General features: G+C 41.7%; 1 protein-coding gene across 1 annotated transcript in view; it reads left to right on the top strand.

The window, feature by feature from the left end:
- The window catches only part of STAB2 (stabilin 2), an 82,635-nt gene that overhangs the window by 21,955 nt on the left and 46,523 nt on the right, over window positions 1–14,157 (top strand). Inside the window, exons 13-26 of the mRNA XM_064729959.1 lie at window positions 727–870; window positions 1,680–1,742; window positions 1,828–1,947; window positions 2,584–2,637; window positions 3,581–3,661; window positions 4,568–4,717; window positions 8,061–8,124; window positions 9,281–9,372; window positions 9,865–9,976; window positions 11,193–11,373; window positions 12,346–12,439; window positions 12,612–12,770; window positions 13,157–13,252; window positions 13,754–13,849. Of these exons, the coding sequence (XP_064586029.1) occupies window positions 727–870; window positions 1,680–1,742; window positions 1,828–1,947; window positions 2,584–2,637; window positions 3,581–3,661; window positions 4,568–4,717; window positions 8,061–8,124; window positions 9,281–9,372; window positions 9,865–9,976; window positions 11,193–11,373; window positions 12,346–12,439; window positions 12,612–12,770; window positions 13,157–13,252; window positions 13,754–13,849 (1,506 nt within the window). The remainder of the gene's footprint in view (window positions 1–726; window positions 871–1,679; window positions 1,743–1,827; window positions 1,948–2,583; window positions 2,638–3,580; window positions 3,662–4,567; window positions 4,718–8,060; window positions 8,125–9,280; window positions 9,373–9,864; window positions 9,977–11,192; window positions 11,374–12,345; window positions 12,440–12,611; window positions 12,771–13,156; window positions 13,253–13,753; window positions 13,850–14,157) is intronic.

Here is a 14,157-nt window from a genome sequence, read left to right as displayed (position 1 = left end):
CCCTGGCATCAAAGCTCCCACTAAAACCAGCAAAAAAAATTACCTTTAGTCATTATCAGCACTAAGTGACTTGGCAGTACTTCTTACCAATCTTATCAATTCTTATCAATAAATTCTTATATTAGTAAATAAGTACTTAATTAATAAATAAGTAATTCTTATCAATCAAGTGCTTCTCATGTTTTGCAGTAGATCAGTGGCATCTGAGCAGAAATATCTATTTTGTATGTTCAGTGAGTACACCCTCCATTTATAACAGGAAAATATCCTTGCTGTCTGAGCCCTGTTTGTTTCCTGAAGGCTTCAGTACAGTGCAGCATCAGCAACATTTTGTTGTTTTAAATATACATTGAATATAAGGAAATGTATTAGAGTCCCACAAGATAATAGGAGTGGATCTTTCCAGTACAGCAATATTTTAAATAATTTCCTGACAGATTTTTATTACTAGCAGTCACCACAACACTTTCAGGTACACTGAATTCCCCTCAGGGCCTGTTTATCTTCTGAATTTTGCTGTCCTGAAGCAAAAGAATGTGATGCTGATCCAAAGGATTTTTTTTCTATTTCCTTGATAAGCATTGGAATAAATCTGTAGCCTTCTCAGATTTAAATTTTTTAGGTGTTGGCAACAAGAAGGGGTCTTAGAGTACATTCAACCTGTGTACACACTCTGCTGTCATTTCATAATAAAGAATTCATTATCCATTGCCTGGTTTCTTTCAGGATAATCAATTAAGGATTAGAATCCAAGGAGGAAGGGGGAAAGGAAAAATTTTGCAGGGGGATATTATTGCTTCCAATGGAATTTTGCACATTATTGACAAAGCCATGGACAGTGTGGGGCCAACATTTGAGAGCAGCAAAGAGGTGAGCCATAAATTACACACATGCAATGTCAAAATTTCTCTTAAAAGAGTTTCACATGAGGTGGACATGAAGGAGGGTGACTGACAAATATTAAACAAACTCTACTGAGCCATTGCACATCAGCCACAGAAGCAATATTCAAAGTGAAAGGTAAGGACACAGTTTCCACAGCAAACAGACCAAATTCACCCTTCTGCCAAGGTGGACCATGGAGGGTTTGGATGTTCTCACTGCATCTGGTTGGTTCCCTGGAAAACTGGCAGTCATGATCAGTGAATTTCACTGAATGCCAGAATCACACACTAAGAGGAGGAACATCTGTACAGATAACAGATCTCTCCCCACAAAGGCTAATATTAAAAAAAAAAAAAAAAAAAAGTGATTTTAAATGCTTTGGGGTTTTGGTGCCCAGCTTATCATGCTTGCTTAGAAGTTCCCTTCCTTATGTTGCATTTTTCAAATATTTTATTCCTCTACCTGTTTTTTTATTGGAGATGAAGAGAAAAAAACCTCTTTACCCATACACACAGAGCTGTGTTTCCTGTTCTCACCCACTATTTCAGGAAAATGACAAAATCTAACTTTAAAATGACAAAAAATGACAAAATCTAACTATATGCTATAGCATAGAACCAGGAAAAAAGTGCTTCCATCTCAATTGTTTCCAAGCACCACCAGCCCTCCAAATGAAATGTATTCAACCTGTAACAACCAAGATTCACACAGTAAGTCAAGAAATGTCTCATAAGAACTGATACTTATCTCATATTCCCAACTAAAAAAAAAATCTTACTTTTATCCTATTTCAGAAAACTATCATGTCATTACTTCAGGCTAATGGAAGATGCAGCCAATTTACATCTTTGATAGAGGTAAGGATCCCTTAAAGCAATTACATAAGTTTACTTTCAGATGTTCTTGATATGTAATTTCCCTTTTATTTTTAAACCAAAACAGAAAACTGGCCTAGGAGTGGATTTACAGCAGGACAACCAGGCTTACACAGTCTTTGTTCCAAGCAACAAGGCTCTGAATAACATGAAAGCTGAGGTTCTGGATTACCTGCTTTCTGCAGAGGTACAGTGTTTCCATAAGCCAAATCTTTCTCAGATAGCAGAGATAAAAGATTCATAAATGCATTGCCCAGTGTTGATCGGAATTAGCTCCTATCAAGTTTGAAAGCCATCTCTAACAGTTAAAGATAAAACACCTGGAGAGGAAGATGATCTGGAGTCTCCCATCACACATAGGCATGATGTTCCTCTACACCAGGCCCAGAGTGCTCTGCTTTTGCCCAAACATCTGTCACAGCCTGGACAGACAATTGGCACAGCCCCAAACCTCTCCTGAAATGCATCACCCTTGGTGGGAGCAGTCAAGGGAAGCAGCAACAAACAAGGACCCCACAGTGTCCCACAGAATGGGAGGCACTGCTGGTGGGGTCCCAGAGGTGGATATTGGTATCCCATCCCCTGGACACCTCCTGCCTGTCCCAAAACAGATCCATGCCATGGAAGGCCCATGGCAAAACAAAATGTGGTGTAGGGATGAGGGTGTGAAAGGCCAGGGTGCCTGCCACAGGCTGAACACCGACCCAGGGGTTTCTGGTGCACCAGCCAGTGATGCTGTTCTGCTCCCCATGTCCTTTCAACAAGACAGACTGGGTTTCTGAGGCTCATCTTGGGTTAAACAGTCTCTTTTGTGCCCTGACAGGGTTCCTGGAAGCTGCTGGAGCTGGTCAGATATCACATTGTCTCCAACACTGAGGTGAGCACAGCTGCTCTGCCAGCCCAGGGTGCAGGGACAGGAGCCACTGGCAGGGGCATTGTCAGGATTCCTGCATGAGTAGCATGAAAAAGACTTTTTGCCAATAAAATCGAGCTACCTCTGAGCCTATTCTGCTAAAATCAGTCTGTTTTTCAGAAAGAGCTGCTTTTTGCATCCTCTAAGCAAGCCCCTTGTTTTTCTTGGGGGGAAGTTCATCCCCACCCCAATCTCTATTGTGGAGAAGGAAGGAAAGAAGTGGCTGTGTCCTTAAAGAAAGGCTCTGTTTGTATAACCTATTTGTATACAACTGAGGCTCAGTTTGTATAACCTCCGTTTGTATAATCCTTAAAGAAAGGCTCAGTTTGTATAACCCGAGAGTGGGAACATAAGAACCACGTGTACCTCCATGGTACCAGCACCACCACAATGGTCTGTGGATGCAAACAGTCCTCTATACAAAAATAGCCCTCTATTTTTAGAGAAAAGTATTACCTTTAATTAGACTGATTGTTGTAATTGGAAGGAAAATTAATATTCTTCTGAGCAATAAAATTAATATTCTTCTGAGCAATAAAATTAATATTCTTCTGAGCAATAAAATTAATATTCTTTTGTGGCGGTATCAGCACCACCACAATGGTCTGTGGATGCAAACAGGGCTATTTTTAGAGAAAAGTATTAACTTTAATTAGACTGGTTGTTATAATTGGAAGGAAAATTAATATTCTTTTGAGCAATAAGGTCCTCACCTGCAGGAACCAGCAAGCTCAGCTATGATTTAATGGCACTCACTTTGTTACACAAGCTGGTTAGTCAATTGATAATAATTGTCACATTGATAATAATTTCCTCGCCCCAAAGAAAGTCCTTCTTGTGAAATCTGTCTGGATTTGAAAAGAGTAATGATATTACACTTGTCTCAACCAATTTACATTTATTTCAGCTAGAGGTTGCCAGCCTTGTCTCCATAGAGCACATCAGGACCATGGCAGAGCAGCTCATCCACTTTAACAGAACCAGCACTGTAAGTCAGCCTTGCCCTGGGAGCAGCTCCCTCTGACTGAGGCAACTTTGCATGCAGGGGCAATGAAAAGAGCTAGGGGAAGCATTAGCAGAGGACTTTTCAACTTCTCATCTCCCATCTACTGTTAATATTGATTTTATAAAGGATGCAGAGCAAATGATTGGTATACAAAAACAGCCTACAGGGGTTTTGGTCCTTTTCCACAGTCCAGGAATGATTCTCATTCATGCTCTGCCTTATTTAAAAAAGAATCTATTTAAAATCATTCTGTTACATATTTTAGTCATTTTAAACACTTACCAGTACACACAAAAATATTATTTTTCTCTCTGTAATATCTGATCCTGATCTACTTAGTGAACACATTTTTAATAGTGTTAATTGATCAGTACTTGTGCAAAACCAAGCTGATATGTTAGGTTAGCTCCCTTCTCTTCTGGAGTGGAGATGCACCTATAAAAATTCTTGTAAGGGCAGAGCAGCTGCAAGAGTAAATGCAGAAAAAAAAATACTTTTTTTCCCCTCTCTTCTGTGAATTTGGATAGACCCCAGACTGTCTCTCACTTTGCCCCTCCTCTGACAGAGAGAACACCAAGGCATGCTTAAACCCACTGAAATCAGTGCCTGAAGTCATCAGCAGTTTTCCCATTTTCACAGTCTCTTATTCCCTAGTTACACAGGCTGACAGGGCAGATTCATAGAAAAACTTTAGATACCTCTGTTGAAAACCAGTATTCAAGACAACACACAACATATGTGTGGTTCTTGCATAAACAAGCATAATAAAAATTAGATAGTAAATTCATAAGAAGCATGACTAGAAAGTAATTTTAAACATTTAAAATTAAATCATCAGAAACTGAGGAGCTAAAAACACATTATCAATAATAATTTATTGTTTCATAGGGACAAATCTTGGTGAGTGGAGAAAAAGTGGAAGAAACAGATATTGTTGCAAAAAATGGTCGCATTTATATCCTTGAGGGCGTTCTCATCCCACCCACAATTGTTCCAATCCTACCACACTGGTGTGAGGAGACAAGTCAGTTCACAAAGGTAAGAGAATCACAATGAATCTGTGTCTCCAACTCCTTCAAAGAAGGAATTCCAGCTTCCTCTTCACTTTACTAACTTTCTCTGATATCATCCATTTGAAAGAGGTATTTTTTGGAAATAAATTAATCAATGGCCACCAGCCTCGCAGTACTGCAAACAGGGAGCTCATATGAACACATCCTATACCAGATTTAAAAAATCTAGTTGTTTCATTGACCCTTTGAAATACCCTTTGTCTCTTTGCTCCAGTTCCTGAATCCCATCTGTGCACACAAGTACATGGGAATTTACAATTGTCATGTTTTCAGGGAAAACTACTCCTTGTTTCTCAGGGAAACTACTCCAGACCAATATTTTAATTATAATAAATATGCAAGGAAAGGATACAGCAAGTTAATATTTTAACATCATAATTTTATATTTAATTATTAGAAACATGTCATTTTCATCAGTCACAATTTCCCCTAGCCCTGCTTTCCTCCAGAAACAAAACTTCTCCCATTTAAAAGGGTGGATTCTGACAAACTTTGCTCACTTGGGTAACACAGTACAGCTATTTCTGGTAAGAGGGCTGAATGTCAGGCCAAACTTTGCCTTGGAGTAAGCACAGCCCCTGGAGCTGCCCCTGGACCATGTTCAAGCCCACATCTGGGCCAGTGACAAAAGGAAAACATTTAATGTCCTAGCTTGCAACAGTCCAGAACCACAGCCTGCAAAGAGGTTCCCAGCAGAGCTGGACAGCATCAAAATGTAATGGAGAAAACACTGGCAGTAAAATCTGTTACCTCTGGCAGTAACTACAAAGTGCTGTATGTGCAATATAATCATAAGCCAGGCAGAACTCCAGGCAGCAATCTGTGATGCAAAAAGCAATCCACACCCAGAACACTCCAGTAATCTGAATTGCTTACCAAAAACCTACCTAAAAATTATGTCCAACATCAATCTATCCAAAAGCAATAGACAAAAAATTTTTTAAAGACAAAACAAATGCTGTCAGTCACAAAAATTATTTCGCAAATTTAAGTTAGGAACTTCTGTCAGCCTTGAAAGCTTCATGCATAGTTAAAAATATAATTATACATTCCAAAATTTAAGCAGAGCACTACTAGCCGGGAAAACACAAAGGAACAATGGCTTTTGCAATTTTCACTCTGACCAAGCATTCCCATCACTCTCAAAACAGGAGTAACAGCACCTAACAAACACTGATTGTTTTAAAGAGTTAAAAGACACAAACCCTGTAGGAACTGGTTGATCTACACACTTACAAGAACTTTGCATCCCTAAAGATGAAACCTTTGGGCTGGTGCATACCTATCCATGTAACCATTCCAGGGGGAGGAAGGGACTGAGTAGGTGACGCCAAGTGGCACTGAGCATCAAGGAGAGCAACATCAACAGAGGGAAACATTGCCCACAACAATCAGCCTGATTTTTAGGTTCTAGAAGCTAACTTACAGGAATTTTCAGAAGCACAAAGGCAAGACTCTATGCCAGCTTCAGACATGACCATGCAGCTCTTATAAAAGAGCTTTTATATTACCTTGAAAGCATAGTAGTGGTATTGGTACCTCAGCTATTTGCTGCACAAATGCTTTTGTAATTCTGATCCTTTATTCCTTTAAGTCCTGTGCAACATAAAGGACTACTAAATCCAAACCTGATTCTTTCCCCACAGCCCCAGTGATAAATCTGTGGGAGAAATGCCATAATTCAGGTTTATGGTCTCCCGTTCAATGGTTACAAAAAAGTCATGTACCACAATGGATGCTACTCTAGGATTTATGCTAACTTGATTGAAAAACAAAATATTGACAGTCACAAGGACATCAGCTTTGACAAAGTGCATATTCACACTCTGAAAGGTTCAGCCTCTCTGAGGTTATTGCATGTAGAGAATTCACCTTTAAATCTGCCAATGGAGTTTATATCTCCTCAGTAATGCAACTGCCAGACTCTGTCACCACCCCATGGTGATAAATTAGTTAGTCAGGAAAAGCAACCAAAGGGTGAAGACAAAAAAAAATAAATCTATGTACCACTGGATCATAATGGAGTACAAGATCTACCATGGAGAAGCAACAAATATTTTTCTCTTTGCCACCTACACACAGGACAAATTTCTGTTCACAGTGCCTGCATTCTAGACTGAATAATCTGTGTTTTTCCAGGAAAAAATAAAATATTCTCATAGAAGTTAAATGTGTAGACTTCACTAGACTGTCAGACAATATTATTTAACTGATTATACTGAGTCTAGGACACCAGTGCATTCATGTCCTTGTTTTCTTCTGCTGAGCAAGCTTCATGTTCGTTAAAAGAAGTAAGAGGGGGAAGGAAAAATGAGGAAAGACAGGAAAAGGTAGAAATGAAAAACAATTCTTCAAAAATCAGAGCCAGCAGATACAGCTAGGCTGCTGTGCCTTGGTTCCAGATTCATGCTGGAACACTTAGAAACATAAAACCTCATAAAACAGAGGTACTTAAAGTTTACAGGGCATGCCATCCATAAGGATGCATGTCAGCAGTTGATATAGCACCTTTTCATCCCAAGAGCATCCTGAGACATTTCCCCAGCAGACTCACCAGCTGTACAAAAGGCACAGGGGGAAGGCATGCCCATATTTTGGTTATTGCTCTGCCAATATAGAGAGCAAAAAAAAACACATATGAAAACAGGAGACTGCATAAAAAATGCAAATATAGATGGTACTTTCATCTCTTTTTGGTAATGACTGAATCATCTGACAATTCCAGCATTATTTTGTTTGCTGTTGCACAATTCCCTGTATCCTTCATAGGAGCTCTTGTTTCTCAGGTGAAGCAAGTCTTATTTCAGCAGAGGGGGATGTGAGGAATGAGAATCACTATGACAATGCTTTGGGAGTTAATAAACTGGATATGTTTAAAATACACCTCACATCTGTTAAAAGTTTCCTTTTGATTAAGCATCCTCCCTGAAGTAACAGTCTGCAGACACAGGTTCAGGAAGGAGTGAAGCTCTCCCATCTGCTTTGTATTTAAGAGATGCAAATTTAGCTGCGTATTTCTCCACAAAAAATATTTCGCTACAAAATTCAAGTCTGTCTTCCACAGGAATGTTATTCCTCATTTTATAAAAATCCATTGATAGTAGTCCTGTAAATCAGTAGTCAGAAACAATAAAAAGAAAGTTCATACAGTGAAAAATACATAACTTAAGAAAGTTTTTAAATGCAATACCAGCAAGCGGCTTTTTTTTCTCCAGGTAAATTATGCTGTGATATTAAAACTGTTTCACAGAACTCTATATAGCTGAGAAATACTAATGTTTCCCTTTTGCACATCTTTCTCAAAACAGAGGTACATTATTGAATGCCCAACCTTTCAAAGAATGGGCTGTGCTAGAGCCTGCAATATTATAGCAAAGAATTATAGAATTACAGCTCCTTAAGGTGAAATACATGTAAAAGTTTTCCAAAGTATTCTCTTACACGTGGATAACTTTCCTTTGGAGTTGAGAGGTGTTTGGACATGTCCATGTAGTTTCCATGCACTTCAACACCAGGCTGAGAGGAGCTGGTGTACATCTCAGAGGTAAACAGCAGGGAAAATCCAGAATAGCTGTCAGATGTTATTGACAACAGCTCACTCATACTCTGCCATGCAGGAGTTTTCAAATAAAGCTCCAAGCCCAGGTGTATTCATTTTCCCATACAGCTTCACCCATGAAGAACAGGACAACTCATCCCCTCCTGCTCCCAAGATTTCCCATGATATTGGATAACAATGAGTGGGGAACAGTCAGGAGAATCACACCCCAACTACTGCTTGGCAATTACAGTTCTGGAGAAGTCATCAGCCCTAAGAGATCCTCACACCCTTCTGAGGCTCCTAAAAAGGCTTCTGCACTTTTAGGAAGCACTACTAAGTACTTAGCACTACTTAGTGACAGGCAGAGGGGTCCAAAAGCTGTAAGCTTTGTAAGCCTTTTGCTGATTCCTAGTTCTCTTGAATCACACAGGCAAATCAGTCCTTTAAAATACACTTTATAAATGAACAGATAAAGAAGACACTGCACAAATAAAAAACAACATACAACTGAAAAGGCCATTCAGAGCTGCATGGTGGCTAAATCCCACCCTGGTATAGAGGGGAGGGAGGAAGATCAAGGCAGCATTTCTGGCTGTCACAGCACCTCCCTGGGGTTAAACATCCTGAAGTTCCTGATCCCAGATTCCAAGGAAACTGCCTGCATCCTAATTCCACTTCACTCCCACTGGCAAATATGAGACTGCACACAATATGGGCAGATACCCACTGGCAAGTTCACAACTGGGGACAGGATGGGGATTGCTAACACTGAGTCTGATAAGAACAAGAGCATCCCCTTAGAGAACTGTTAACACCCCTCCTCATTTTAAATAAGCCATTGCAGAGCCGGTTCTGGTTCAACACAAGGCTTTTCAGAGACTGTTATCCATGCAGGCATTTCTCAGGGGGCTGAAACACAACAAAGATTTGGTCTTTATGCACTGCCTCTGCCCTAAAGCACTGAAAACGAGGATATTTTCTTTGTTTTGCAGGAACCAAAGTGTTGCAAAGGCTTCTTTGGCCCTAACTGCAGACCATGCCCAGGAGGTTTCTCCAAGCCCTGCTCAGGGAATGGGCAGGTAAGCAGAGCATCCAGCAGCACCCTGAACTCCAGCGTGGGAGAAGGATGAGCTGTGTCCCAAAAGCCCCATGAGCATTTCTGCACAACAGGAATGTTGGGCTCCACAAGGGCTGCCCCTTTCCTCTGTGTCCAGTGATGGAAAGGGAATCTGTCACTTCTCAGATGCCCAAATTGCAGATTTCTAGGGTTCCAACACACAGCACACAGGCAAGGCTGAGTGGCCCATTCTCATGCTTTAAAATTGCACAGCACACTGTAATGACACCGCCAGCTCATTATTCTCACAGAAAAATTGCAAAGAAAGGTAGAATATATAGCAGCAAAGAAAAAGCACATAAAGTTTTTCTTTGAAACATCTGTCTCAGCAAAGCTGGAGTTTTTCCTGAGATTCTATCGGAGCCACAAAATATGGACAGGCATGTAGTCTCTTTTCTAGGGTAAAGAATTGTTTGAATTCATACATAACCACCACCTCCCTTCCATATCACAGTGCATGGATGGCCTGGATGGAAATGGAACCTGTGTTTGCTCTGAGGCATTTCAAGGCTTGAGCTGCCAGTTCTGCTCAGACCCTGGCAAATTTGGGCCTCAGTGTGACAAAGGTAAGTGCAGCTCCACAGCCTCAGCACAGGAGTGTGAGCAATAGACCAATAGAGACTTTTGGACCCTCCTGGTGTGTCCAGGCAGGAGTTACCTGGCTGCTGAACAGTGCCTGTGGAAGATGAGCAAGATGTTCCTGGGGTATTTTCATGTCTATTTCAAAGGGATGCCTTGTAAGGCCAGGGTCTGTGTAGATACTCTAAATTTTTTAGATACTCTTATTTTTTAATACTCTTTTTTTTTTTTGCAGGGGGTATAGCTTGTTTTATACTAATTAATCGTTCTTTTGATTTCTGTCTCCCTCATGCAAGTAACTGAAAAGAAAATTTTTGCTATTTGTTCCCATCTGCTATTGCCCACAACAGAACAGATTCTGCCTGCAATGACAAACATATGCAATCCTAGAACAACTAGATCTATAAACAGGTTGTGTTTAGGCCACTTACTACTCTTACTGAATAATTTCTGATCTATTTTATAGCTTACAGTTCTGCACTGACAGATTTAATCCTACTGAGATAAACCATTATACATTTGAGAGTCTACAGCATATACAACATAAAACATACATACATTCCTCACCTACAAAACCATTTTTATTCTTTTTTGTTATGAAACAGCCTGCCATTCATGAAACAAAGCTCCTTTGAAGGTTCAGAGGTACATGGACAAAAGCTGAGACACAAATTCCATAAGGAATTGTGGTACTGCCTCAACTCCAGTCCCACCAAAGTAACAAGCATTTGCTTGACTAGTGACTGACATTCTTTGGAATGCACAAAGCTTTCCTGCTGTGTCCCTTGGGCACTTTGCTGTGCCCTCAGCACACTAATCCACCCAGTCCTAGCAATGTGCTGGGGAGGATCCTAGAGGATCTGTGGGCTTAGTGTTTAAAGGCTTACCCTGTCACTGAAAGCACAGCAAAAGTCATGCAATGAGTAACTTTAATAGTCTAGGACATGGCATTTTGCACCTACTTCTCTGAAGCACTTTGAAGTTCATTGATAAGAGCAGTGTTTTTTAAAACATAAAACACACCTGAAAAGATGTGGCTATGATTAACAAAAGTCCCCCATCAGAGTGAGATAAAAAATGCAAAAGTTGAGATTCTTGAAAAAAAAAATAGGAAGAGCTGATTCATAAGAAATGGGAGTACAAATGGGAGTACAAATGCCTTTTTCCACTGTGCAAGTGCACACTGTAGTTTATCTCTGGCAGAGTGCCCCTGCATCAATGGGAAGTGTGATAACCGAGCAGACAGCGACGGGAGCTGCCTGCCTGGATCCTGCAGAGCTGGATACACAGGGAAACTCTGTGAGCAGCAGATTGCTCCCTGTGAGCCCTCCCTGCAGCTCTGCCATGCACATGCAGAGTGCCAGCTCAGTGATGGCACAGTGAGGTAAGCCAGCAGCCTGCATCCATTAATATTCACTGTGCTGCAGCTCTTTCCTGTTTGCCTGACCAAATACAGTCCCTGGCAGCAGTGCACAGACAGCAGCCACTGCAACAGCAAGCAAGCAAAACCATGCACCACATCAGCCTTGAGCTGCAAGATAATAATTACAAGTTCTCAATACCCTGTACCTTATATATTTACCACTGATAGTTCATACATATCTGATCCTTGATTAAAAGCCTCCCTTCCTACTAACATCTACAGAGGTTTTAGGAAGCTCTTATTTCTAACTACCCCATAGTGATTTAGGAGTTTAAGCCTTGAAATTCTCAACAGTTTGAGGATGGATATCTCACTCTGGCCAGGTCAGGTAAGTTTTGCACGCCACAGCACCACAAATTTCAGCACAGGTTCCCCAGTCCTGCCCACAAAACTCTGTTACTGCTTCAGCTGCCCTGCACTTGCCTCAAGCTCACCCTCACATGCAGCAGGTTTGCCTCTTGCTGCAGTGTATCCATAATGAGTACAACAAGCACAAGGGGGGATGCTGCAGAACCTTAGTGCCTAAATAATTCCCTCCAATTTAGATTAATCCTGGGGTGGGACCCAGGGAAACAGGAGGGCTCATTGTCTCACACACAGCCATCTTCTGTGTAACAGAGAGTAAAAGCAAAGCCAGCCCATAAATATTTCAGAGCTGTTAGCTCAATTTTGCAATGATAACATCAGCTCAGAATTAATCCCACTCCCTGTCTCATATGCAGATAATGGATCCATGATTTGACTCAATTAACCCAGTCAATATTTTGGAAAAAAAACCAACCATATAGTACACACTTGAGCTACTTGCATCACGAATCCAAGGTTACCAATTTTTAGCTGCCTATAAATAGCATGTTGCAGTGGAAAACAATCACTTTGCTTTGGAGCTATCCTGTCACGTGTAACGCCTCCTTCCTCCTCTTGTCTCTGTAGCTGTGTTTGCAAACCTGGCTATGAGGGAGATGGCTTCAGCTGCACCAAAGCTGATCCTTGTGCTGTTTTAAACCCTGGTGGCTGCAATATCAATGTAAGTACTTGCTTTTCCCACAATAAAGCAAGCAAAGGGGAAGGTTTGGCCAGAAACTTCTACATGAGAGTCATGGTTTTCATTGGAGCTCCAGGCTCTTTCTCCAGAGCTTGGACAAGGCTGATGGCTACAGGCAGCTGCCCTGAACGGCTGCCTCTGCATCTCCCCCTAGGCTGAGTGTGTTCAGACAGGCCCAGAGGAGCACAGGTGTGTTTGCCAGGCAGGATGGACAGGAGATGGGAGGGACTGCTCAGCCATCAACCCCTGCCTGCTGCCCAGCACGGCGCGGTGCCACCAGAATGCCTCCTGCATCTACATCGGGCCGGGGCAGGTAGGTGCTCACAGTCAATGCCACCTGCATTGCATGTCCTCAACCTCTTTGCCAGAGCTTGGGCTTCCTACCCTGTTTTGTTCCCAAAATCCTGCTCTCCCTCACAGCCATGATGTTATTTCCACATGGTGCTCTCCATCCAAAACAGTCTCCTGAAATTCCAGTCCCGGTGTTCCCTCCTTTCCCTTGCTCTTTCAGCAAACACATTTTTAGAAAGTGCATTAGTGGATGTCAGGTATGAAGGTCTTCTGCAGATATTAGTCAGTGTCATTCCACTGGAGTCAAAGCCAAGCTATGGAAACACAGAGAAGCTAATTCACCATGTCTACAGTACAAACTCTATTTTAATCATTTTAATGAATTGCCCTGTTTTATTGAAATGACAGAATGACTGCAAGTGTAAGGATGGATTTCAGGGGAATGGAATTGAATGCACACCCATAAACTCGTGCCTGGAACAAAATGGAAAATGCCATCATCTGGTGAGTAATTAATCATTCCCTGAACAAAGTGTTCAGATTCATATCACACCTCGCCTCCTGTGAGCACACCATAGAATTTATTTGCCATTTCAAGCCTGCAATTCCCTTTGGAGAAAGCACTTGCCAGGCAGTTCTACAAGCACCAAAAACTGTGTGAACCACATCAGTATAGTACATGAGCTGAGGATAGACTGCAAGGGCTGCTCCCAAATCCAAAGCCAGTACAGGATTATCTCGAACCTGGAATAAATAAATGCTGGTTTTCTACCAGCAATTACAACTTGGATCCACTATCCTGTTGGGATATTTACTCAGGCATCTATCAGCTTTATTAGTAGCTGCATGTGCTCCGCTGTGCCCTGTAGTTCCATCCTCAGGTGGAGCTGAGGTGAGGAGCTCTGGGGAGCAGAGGATGGATCTGCCACAGTCAGGTGAAAGAACAGGGCTTCAAACGTGTAGAGAGTGACTGTTTGACAAATTCTCTCTCTTTCTGGCTCAAAGGCAACCTGTGAGTTTGAGTCCTCCCGTGGCTGGCAGTGTGTGTGCCCAAAGGGGTACGAGGGGGACGGCAGGACCTGCTATGGAAACGCTGCAGATGTAAGTGCTGGGGTCACCTCCTCTGGGCACAGCACCTGCTGCACAGGGCCCACCCTGCATCTTAACCAGGGAGAACAGCAAAACCTTTACAAACAGTCAGAAAAAATGTGATGCTCACCAGCGATCTCTGCAAAGGATGGTCCAGCGGGAACACTCGCCTGATTCATAAATTCTGTTTAAAATTGTGGCTTGGGAAGGGGCCTAAGGGAGTAGAGCCTATTTCTGGCTTCAAACAAATTGAAAATTTGAAATTGAAAACAAATTAGAAAACACCAATCCCAGAGTCCAGAGCTAAGCACCAACCTCCC

Source organism: Zonotrichia leucophrys, chromosome 1A (assembly GCF_028769735.1).
Source record: "Zonotrichia leucophrys gambelii isolate GWCS_2022_RI chromosome 1A, RI_Zleu_2.0, whole genome shotgun sequence".
NCBI lineage: Eukaryota > Metazoa > Chordata > Aves > Passeriformes > Passerellidae > Zonotrichia > Zonotrichia leucophrys.
This window is presented reverse-complemented; position numbering and strand designations above follow the sequence as displayed.